The following is a 10,676-nucleotide window of genomic DNA, read 5'->3' on the forward strand; positions in this document are numbered from 1 at the left end:
ACCTGTACACGTCGCTATTAATGACAGTATTGCCGACGATTATTTAAAGCGGAGATGAGAGCCAAATATCTGCAGGTTTTCATTCCAACCAAACGACTCCACCAGCAAATTTCTCCTCCAAGTAAAGAAGAGGAGGTCATCAGTGAAATTACCTGCTCAGGTGATCATTTGGAATAAAAACATGTATACTGTTGACACCGCATGGCACATCAAAACAAGTGATCTTACAACAGACAGCAAAATGTGTCCATGTGTATTCATTATTTTTAAACTGGACTGAAGTCTACTGAATCCAGAGCTCTTCTCATTCAACTTGACTAATAGCGCTCTCTGCTGGAGTACTGCTGAGGCGTCAACACTCTTGGAAAAAAATACTTACAATTTAGTACTACTTTCAATAGGTCCACCTCCGAACTTCTGACCACAGAATCACTTGATGATATTGATGATGATATTGTTTCATAAGTATCATTGGAGCAGGTATATGCTTCATTGGTGCTTGAAAGCAAGTCAATTAAGCGTTTTATTTTTCTATTTTTCTCTTTTTACATTTATTTTAAATCAATACACACAACAATACATTGCTGTTTCAAAAATGTCACAGGTAAATCATAATGTATATCCTTTAGAGCTGCAACAATTAATCAATTAGTTGCCAACTATTAGCTATATTAGTCACCAAATATTTTTTACAATCAATTAATCGTTTTGAGTCATTCTTAAGAAGAAAATTTCCAAATTCTCTGATTCAGACTTCTCAAATATGAATATTTTCTGGGTTCTTTATTCCTTCTATGATAATAAACTGAATATATTTGGGTTTTGGACTGTTGGTCGGGACAAGACAAAACATTTTAAAACGTCACCTTGGGCTCTGGGAAAAAGTTATAGACATTTTTCACCACTTTAAGGACCAAACAACTAATCAAAAATAATTGATATAATAGATAATGAAAATAATCGTTAGTTGTAGCCCTAATATCCTTTACGTCTTTGCATATTGTACATATCCAGTGTGAGTTTTCTTTAAAAAAGTGGGCAGAATAGCGTCTATAAAGAGCTATTAGACTTAAATTCCTGTGCAAGCCCCTCTAATTCCTTCTCAAGCCTTAATATTTCAATAAAGAGATAAAAATAAAAATAAAAAACATTCCCAGTTTCAAAAAAAAAAAAAAAAATATATATATATATATATATATATATATATATATATATATATATATATATATATATATATATATATATATATATATATATATATATATATATATAATTCCTGCGCAAAAGTATGCGCAGCTAGCAGGTCCTTGAAGAACAATAAGGAGGGTTGAAGTTCAAAGTTCGAGGTAAAGATGTTTTAAAAGGATACGAGATGCGTTAGACTTTATTATTCAACATTCAGCACAGCCTAAACACAGCCTTTACAATAATGGCAATCAAATAATGGCGATAAAATTAAATTTAGAGTAAATAAGTATTGTATTTGTGTTTTAATTTCCGTGCAGAGGACGTACGGGAGTAGCTAGATGCAGTGGTGGTTTTCGTGCTGACATCTTTGCGCTGCAGCACAGTTGAATAACATAGCAAGCTAGCTAAAGGTAGAGGTAAACAAACGCGCTAAAACATACAAACCTCACCTTTTAGTTACATAGAAATCTTATGCTATGCCATTGCATCTGTCTAGTATTCAGTAATTACCGACGGTATGGCAGCTTTGTTGTTGCAGGGCCGTGTTAACCTTTGTAGAAAATACAGTAGAGGTTTAACGTGGACGTTGTCGAGGCAAAACTCTCACATATTAGCAAACAAGCCGATATATAGCGATAGTGTTAAAAATGTGCTATTCAGGTGCGCCAATGTTAGAAAGATGCTCATTTCAAAATCACAGCGGACACTTACAGGTCAGCCAGAGAAACTTATACAGGTAAGTTAAGTCAAACACATAATAGATTGACTACATATCGTAGTTGGACGTATATTTTTTTTTGTAGTGCAATCCCAGATTTGGGTAACTGTGTGACTGTTAGTGATGTGAGTTGTGAGAAAAATCTGCAACGAGTCTGTGAAGTGTGATGTGTAAAGTTATACCACTAGCCTAAACAACGAGCTTCACTATTCACACAGTGATTTCCACCAGTAATATCAGTTGTGGCTGTGAGAGTTAACTTAAAGGACAGGTTCACAATTTTTCAAGTCTGTCTTAAAACAACAGTCAGGTGCCCATATGAACACTGAAAGAGGTTTTACTGGCTGTAATAATTTCTTCTGTTCATACTGGCTATTAAAAGATCCCCTTCAAATGTCCTTAACCTTCCTTTAAATTGAGAGTATATTCGGGTGACTGTTTTTTGGAAGTGGACTACTGACAGTGACAATCATCAGTACCCATTCAAAACGTGCTAAAGACATTCCCCTGGATAGATTAGATATGTTTCTCAGTTTGTAGTTCAGGATGGTTTTAATATATGTGATTAATATGTTATTCTACTGTGGAAGTTCTTTGAGATAATTCATGTTGCTTGTTGTTGTAAATTAATCGTATTGTGATGACATTTTCTATATTTGTTGGATTTGTTTATATGTTGTATTCATAATGAACTTGCAATCATTTGATCTCCCCTCTGTCATGTATTTTTGATATTTTGTCACAACAAAATATGTCATCCCAATGTTCCCATTTTAGAGTCTTCTCTACAGACCTTTGAGTCCTGGCATGGTGGGAATCAGCAAAGAATTAATTAGGAACAACCTGCTGAGAAATCCTGTTGGTTTGGTGAATTTGTTAGGTACACACAAATTCTTTATCAACTTGAATATGTTTATTTATTTCGTTAGCAAGCTACACATGATGAAAAACACTTTGATTACAGGAGCAACAAACTTCTTCAGTACCTCTCAATCTAAACAAGAGAAAAATAAAAGTAATGGACCAAAGGGAAAAACTCCAGAGGAAGATGAAGGTAAGGGTTATACTGCTCTAACTATATGTCACATGACAGTTCATTGATTTCCATCTCCATCCTGATCCTCTTTATACTCCTCTTCCGTAATCCACCTCACCTTTCAGAGGAGAAGAAACGTCGTGAGCAGGAGGACCAGATGTACCGGGAGCGCCTGCGGACCCTCTTCATTATAGCGCTCATCATGAGCCTGCTGAACTCCATCAATACGAGTGGCGGTAACATCTCCTGGAATGACTTTGTCAATGAGATGTTGGCAAAGGGAGAGGTGTCACGCGTACAAGTCGTTCCCGAGAGTGACATTGTAGAAATCTACCTTCACCCTGGAGCAGTTATCTTTGGAAGGCCTGTATGTTGAGCAGAATTGAATACACACACATAACAATTAACCTGCATCTGAATTATTACAGTCGATGTGCATGCTAGCGTTTCATTTCCTGTTTTTGCAGAGGCTGGCACTCATGTACAGAATGCAGGTTGCCAACATTGACAAATTTGAGGAGAAGCTGAGAGCTGCTGAAGAAGAGCTGAATATCGACACAAAGGATAGGATACCGGTCTCCTACAAACGCACTGGATTCTTTGGGAAGTAAGATCATGACTTTTCTGGAAGAAATACATTCATGAGGTGCATGCAGGGCATTTCTAAGCAATTTGAAGGAATGCTATCTCCATACAGAACATGTGTAAAAGGATGTGTCAACCACAAAAAACATTCTCAATTAACTTGTGATTATACTGGGCTTCTCATTAGTAATTTCATAAGAGAGACATTTTTAAAACCTCATGAAATGTTTCTTTATCTGTTTACTTTGCAGTGCGGTCTATGCTCTGGGAATGGCAGCCATCGGCGTGGCTATTCTCTGGTACATCTTTCGTCTAGCAGGCATGGGTGGCAGAGAGGGTGGCTTCAGTGCTTTCGTAAGTGACAGCACTCAAACTAATTTACATGCGTGTGTTTGATCTCAACAGAGTAATAACTGCATATTACAATGTACTTCACAGAATCAGCTAAAGATGGCCAAGTTCACCATTGTGGATGGCAAGTCAGGGAAAGGTGTGAGTTTCAAAGATGTAGCGGGCATGCATGAGGCTAAGATGGAAGTGAAGGAATTTGTCGACTACCTCAAGGTAAGCGTCCAGACTCAGAGTGAAATATGTTTGTCTCGTATATTACTTAACACGTGTGTTTTTATGTGAAACAAGCTTATCATTTATCAACTATCTACCTGATAAATCTGAGTCTTGTAGATAAACCATCTGTATCTCACATGATTACAACTTTAATTTAGCTTCATGTTCATGTTATCTTTTTCAGAATCCTGAACGATACCTCCAGCTGGGAGCCAAGGTTCCCAAGGGTGCGTTACTGCTCGGGCCTCCAGGTTGTGGGAAGACTCTGCTGGCCAAGGCTGTAGCTACTGAGGCTCAGGTGCCCTTCCTGGCGATGGCTGGCTCTGAGTTTGTGGAGGTTATCGGAGGTATGCAGGGATAGCACTAGCAATTGATATGGCATACAACATGCATACTGATTATTTCTCAAAAATGTATTGTGTTTAGAATAATTCAGTCATGCTATGGTTATTAAGTATTGGTCAAGTATTGGTATTTGATGTAGGTTTAGTTTAGTTGTTACTATTAATCCTATATTTTTATGTGATTATATCATGTTTTTGTGTGTAGGCCTGGGTGCAGCCAGGGTGAGGAGTCTGTTCAAAGAGGCTCGTGCCCGGGCACCCTGCATCGTCTACATCGACGAGATCGACGCTGTGGGGAAGAAGCGCTCCACCAACATGTCAGGTTTCTCCAACACTGAGGAGGAGCAGACCCTGAACCAGCTGCTGGTAGAGATGGATGGTGAGTTAAACCTGAAATTTCAGAGCAGCTTGTAGTCATTACAGGCTAACTTTGTAGACACTGATGTCATTTTGAACTCTTTTACCTCTGCAGGAATGGGAACGACAGACCATGTGATTGTCCTCGCCTCCACTAACAGAGCAGATATCTTGGACAATGCTCTGATGAGACCCGGCCGATTGGACAGGCACATCTTCATAGATCTGCCCACCCTGCAGGTAGCCTCAAGCAGTCACAAAACCTAGTTGTGCCATTTGAAGTTATGATTTTATATTTCCAGTGTTACAATAAATTCATAAAGGAAATTTATGGTACTTTCTCAAGTAGTCCCTATATTTGCCTTTACTATAAATTGGTATTTCCATTATATACTCTCAAGCAATCAAATAGAAAACACTAACAAAACTGATCCACTTTAACTGTGTAGTAGATTCAGACAGAGTTTGTCAGTTAAATCTAATGTGTTTCATGTTTGTTGTTGTTTTTCTAGGAGAGGAAGGAGATCTTTGAGCAACATCTGAAGCTCTTAAAGCTGACCCAACCAGCTAATTTCTACTCGTTGCGTCTGGCTGAGCTCAGCCCAGGCTTCAGTGGTATATACATATTTACTGTCTTGTCCTCCATATAAATTTATGCACATCTTCGGTCCTGACAGAATAATTGCTTGTCAACATCAGTGAGCACTTGATCAACAACTATGAACATCTTTGGACATCACAATGTTTATAGAGATGTCATCCCAGTAAGATGATTTTGAAACCTCTGTCCCTCCAGGTGCAGACATTGCTAACATTTGTAACGAGGCTGCTCTGCACGCTGCCAGAGAGGGGTACAAGTCCATCGATACTTTCAACTTTGAGTATGCAGTGGAGAGAGTAATAGCAGGTACAACATTGCAAACACTACTTGTATTGTAGGAAAACAATGAATTTTGTTATGTCTGAGTTGCTACTCAGTGCGTATCTGTTTGTGTGTGTCTTTAGGAAGTGCAAAGAAGAGTAAGATCCTATCTAAAGAAGAGCAGAGAGTGGTTGCCTTCCATGAGTCTGGACACGCTTTAGTGGGATGGCTACTTGAGCATACAGAGGCAGTCATGAAGGTAACACAGATGAGGGTCTTCACGAATGGATGCATATAAAAGGCCTTGAAACAATCCTTAAACAGTAATTTTATAAATGAAGAAAGGCTTCACTTCTAGCTCATTTCACTGTTTTAATAGCTCTTTAGTTGAAATCATCAATAGATCATGCCGTGTGTGTTTCAGGTGTCCATCGCACCGCGGACTAATGCGGCTCTGGGATTTGCCCAGATCTTGCCTCGTGACCAGTATCTGTTCACCAAGGAGCAACTGTTCGAGCGAATGTGCATGGCTCTCGGAGGAAGAACCGCTGAGGCTATCACCTTTAACAAGGTTACAACAGGTACATGCCATCTATACATAACCACAGCATATTCACATGCATATCATCTCCTTCCTATGAGGCACATCATCCTGTTCTGCTCAAATTTCAAGTCATTCTCAATCTCAGTTGTTTATTATTTAAAGTTTATTATATTAAATAAACCCTATTAAGTCCTGAAATAGAGTGAGATTATTTCCCTTATTTCAAATAAGATTAAAATGTTTCAAGAGTTCTGTAGAATATTTGTATTTTAGCAATTATGTTTCAGGATATTTCAATCATGTCAAATTAGGGAAACCGCGATGAAAGCAAATTGAATTTTGTCTCTCCAGTAGCAGATTTCTTTCTTGTCATAGGAAAACAACTACAATTGGTTGCCCATATTTTTAATGTACTTGGAATTTTTTTTTCCACTAATCAACTATCAATTCTGATTAACTCTTAACTCTGGATAGAAATTTCAGCCAAAAATCTAAGATTTAAATAGAAAATGTAAATACAAAAACACTGTATATTTTGACTTGGGTTAAACTCATTGTTCTACCTCTGTGTCCCCAGGAGCTCAGGATGACTTGCGTAAGGTGACACGTGTGGCCTACTCGATGGTGAAGCAGTACGGCATGTGTGACAGTGTCGGCCAGGTCTCATTCCCAGAAACGGAGGAGCAAGGTGCTGTTGGACGTCGGCCTTTCAGCCAGGGTCTGCAGCAGCAGATGGACCACGTGGGTTCTAAAATTGGATTAGTTTTCTATTTGTTAGCCCACATTAGCACACTATTATTATTATTTCAGTAAGCCATAATGTCAATATGGCCCTGTTTACACCTGCTATTAACATGTGTCTTGGGAGAATGCCCATCCTATTGATTTGCTCTAACACTGCATCTGAACATATATAGAGTTATATGCAGCAATCTCCCCACAGCTGTGCATTTAGAGGCACAGCAGTGTAACTTCACTGATTATTTAAATCTCCAGACACACTGACAGGATCGGTCAGGATCTAATGTTAATTAATGTTCTCACATACAAAAGTCAGCTGTTACATACACACAGTCCAGGTTCATACAGTGAAATATTTTGGAGTAAAGCAGCCGTCCTCCTGATAAATCCTGAGCTCCATTATGTCGAGCAGTGCAGCAAAACTTAAAAACTACAGTTATCAACTAGACAGGACGGAGGAAAGTATTCAGGGGAAACAGAATTAAACATTTAGCTTCTGAAATACTTTTTTAGACAGACAAGCGAAAAACAAGTTGTTTTCTGGTTTTGGTTTAATTTCTATTCCAGTTGCGGATTTGAAGACGAAAACAGGTTAGAGGAACGGGAGAACAGGGAAAAAACGGGACGTGGATTTCGTGTTTTAATTCACATGCATGTCTTTATCCTGTTATCAAACAAGTTGAACACAGTTTTGGATGGAGGGTTCACGGACCGAGAGGCAGCAATGCAATTCCTGTGCCTAGTCTGCCAGAAAATAGAGGAAGTCAGTTGAGTAGGCGGTCCTTCAGTGTGGCACAGGACACATTGGGTGCATCCCAAGTCTCTTAAATTGCATCCACGTTTCCCTCACTTGCGTCTTTTCCTTGCATCTTAGTCCCTCCCATCGTGGATGCAAGGAGAGACGCGAGGAAACCAAGCGAGGAGAGAGGAAACGAGACATGAGACGTCCTCTCCTCTGAAGCGTCATGTGAAGCGACATCCGTTTCTGATGACGGCGATAATGATAACAGCAGATAGTGAAAAGAAAAATCTTTCTAATAAATGAAGAAAGTTGTTTATGGTTCTTTTGTTGATCAGACCGACAATTAATAGATTTTAACTATATGATGAATCAGAAAACAAGTAAAGCATAGAACTTGATAGTGATACACTTAAATTGAATCTGTAATCTGTCTCCACTTCAATATGAAACTGCAGTGATGTATCAGATCAGTCTGATTAGGTGCAGCATCCAATCAATAACTGATATCCAATAAGGGGGCGTGTCGGCTGGTAAAAGACTTCCGTGAAGGCTGCTCTCATGTTTCCTTGCTCCTCACTCCTCAGAGATCCCTCCTCGCTCCTCACTCCTCGCTCCTCCGAGCAAAATAAGAGACTTGGGACACTCGTCAAAATGGCACATAAGGAACAACTTCTGGCTCAGGCGAGGAGCGAGGAGCCATAAAATACAATAAAAGACTTGAGACGTACCCACTGTGTTGACTTTGCTAAAAGAATGTGGCCACGTGCGGCTCAGACCACTTCCACATGTGGTCTGATTGATGGGATCTTAATGCATGTTTAATGCATCTTGGGTGCGTTCACACATATACTTAGAGCTATTCACTTGTGATCGGATAACCCAAGCATGTTAATGCCAGGTGTAAACAGGGCCTTATGTGTTCTGAAATAGGACTACATATAATCCCTCTGCTAACCCTCCCTAGAACTCTGAATGTTGTTTATTGTTGTCATGAAGAATAAATATCACAGCATGTTTGTTCTTTCAGGAGGCTAAGATGTTGATCGCCCGTGCCTACAGGCACACAGAGAAGCTGCTAATGGACAACAGAGACAAGCTGACAATAGTAAGTTCTTCCCTTCTTTCACTCTACATGTAGAGGCAACATCGTTTGCATTTTGGTAGATGTGAGCCTTTTGCTTTCATCGAGCACAACACTGTATTATCTTTGGTTTAGTGTCAAGTTACAGTAAGTCACAACTTGTCGGGGGTCTGTGTTTCCAGTTGGCCAACGCGCTGTTAGAGCGTGAGGTGGTGAACTACGATGACATCGAAGCTTTGCTGGGACCTCCACCCCACGGGCCTAAGAAGATGATCCTTCCACAGAGCTGGCTGGAGGCTGAGAGGGACAAACAAGACACAGGAGAGGACGAACCTCCGCCACCTCCCCGCAAACACAATGAGGAGGACATGAACCCACAGCTGGTTTGATCTTAAAATGTATTGTCTCAGAATTATTTCCCATCTGCTGCGTTTGGTGGAGTGAGTGACTTTTATGAAACCTGGCGTTGATTCCTCACGTTAAAGCTATAAATAATAAAGTCTGAAAGTTAAACTATGTTTCATAAAAGTTTCATAAAACACTGCAATCCTTGTAGCCTCTCTGCAAATAATTATTTGCACTTTTTTCCAGTTAGATCATTTCAATAATCCGAAGCAGGCCTAAACAAGCCAGTGCTGATGATTTTGGGAAGAATTCCATCATTTTTCTCATGCGCTTGTTGCACAGACACATTACTATGCCATGCAAGCAGCAATAACAAGTCTATTTAAACAGGATGTATCTAACTAGCCTAAAGTGCAAATAGTGTAGAAAAGCCCTTTAATCAACATTTACTGTTTGTGCAGTCAACAATGACAGAATGTGTCCAACACAGTGTGGTGTTAGATGAAAGTGGGATTATTTTTCCGCAAACAGAGCAAGTACAGGTTTGTATTGCACTTGAAAATGCACATTATTTCACGTGTGCAGATGATATTGCAAGGAAGCTTCTGGACATCTGTTACTCCAGTTATTCTATGCATAAAAAAGCGTCTTTAGGGGTGATTTTTCTACCTTGGCAGAGAGTACATATGCACCAAATATATTTGCATAAATTCAGGTAACTCCTGTGTACACAAACGCGTTGAAGTCTGCATTGTTGTGTTTGATATCCGAATGACCAGCATTAAACTATACTCAGTTTTTCACAAAGAAGAATCACAACTGTTTGTTTGACATTTATATATAAGAGTGTGAACAAGAGTCATCTATTGACTGAGTTGGAACAGTAGTGGTTAAAATTAAAACATATCCTTTTCTAGGAAAACTTCTGTTTGACAGCTTCTGTTTGATTTGTTAATTTGACTGGACAGTTCTTATGATTAGTAATTCCACCCTGCTGCGGTTCTGTTTACACAGTCATAGTTTTGCCAAAAAATGGCAAAATTTCCACTTGATCTTGAAACTGATGACATGACATGAAATCTGAAAGATGCTAGTTGGATAGTGAAGAACTGGATTATGCTGCAGGAGTTGTTTTCTTAGTTTCTTAGGATGTTTTTAAGCTGCTATTCTGCTGTAAAAACTGGCATTGGAATTTATTGTAATAGACTGAATTGTCCCTTGAGAATCGTGTTTCATGCAGATTTAGGAAAATCATTTCAAGGCGGACATTTAAAAGTGTCTGTCATGCAAATTGACGATTAAGCAGCAGATAACACTCCTAATCCTTTGGTCGTCTTCTCACTGTGAAACATACATATTGAGGATGAGATGGGTCAGTTTGTGGCAGTGTTTTGTCTGGAACAAGATCTTTGTATTAGGGGCTGTGTATTGGTTTGATTGACAAAAGTGAATATGAAGTCCCTGGATAGTCTTGCTTAATATTTAAATAAAGTTTTATTTAAACTTCTGTGTGTTGCGCTTTTATGGAATATTCTATTTTAATACCATATATGAATTGATGCATGA

General features: G+C 39.1%; 1 protein-coding gene across 1 annotated transcript; it reads left to right on the plus strand.

Moving 5' to 3' along the window:
- Window positions 1–1,348: 1,348 nt before the first annotated feature.
- Window positions 1,349–10,617, plus strand: spg7 (SPG7 matrix AAA peptidase subunit, paraplegin). Its single transcript, XM_042420032.1, has 17 exons — window positions 1,349–1,924; window positions 2,684–2,786; window positions 2,871–2,960; window positions 3,068–3,309; window positions 3,410–3,549; window positions 3,779–3,881; window positions 3,966–4,091; window positions 4,279–4,441; window positions 4,644–4,817; window positions 4,911–5,035; window positions 5,308–5,410; window positions 5,592–5,702; window positions 5,801–5,916; window positions 6,082–6,238; window positions 6,779–6,942; window positions 8,712–8,789; window positions 8,948–10,617. The coding sequence occupies exons 1-17, from the start codon at window positions 1,706–1,708 to the stop codon at window positions 9,152–9,154; spliced, it is 2,421 nt and encodes an 806-aa protein (XP_042275966.1). The 5' UTR covers window positions 1,349–1,705; the 3' UTR covers window positions 9,155–10,617.
- Window positions 10,618–10,676: the final 59 nt, after the last annotated feature.

The sequence above is a fragment of the Thunnus maccoyii genome, chromosome 1, assembly GCF_910596095.1.
Source record: "Thunnus maccoyii chromosome 1, fThuMac1.1, whole genome shotgun sequence".
Classification (NCBI taxonomy): Eukaryota; Metazoa; Chordata; class Actinopteri; order Scombriformes; family Scombridae; genus Thunnus; species Thunnus maccoyii.

Coding starts and splice junctions, on each gene's coding strand:
- spg7 (XM_042420032.1), top strand. CDS start 1,706: ATGGCAGCTTTGTTGTTGCAGGGCCGTGTTAACCTTTGTAGAAAATAC. Junction 6,239..6,778: donor CTTTAACAAGGTTACAACAG/GTACATGCCATC, acceptor CTGTGTCCCCAG/GAGCTCAGGATGACTTGCGT. Junction 8,790..8,947: donor ACAGAGACAAGCTGACAATA/GTAAGTTCTTCC, acceptor CTGTGTTTCCAG/TTGGCCAACGCGCTGTTAGA.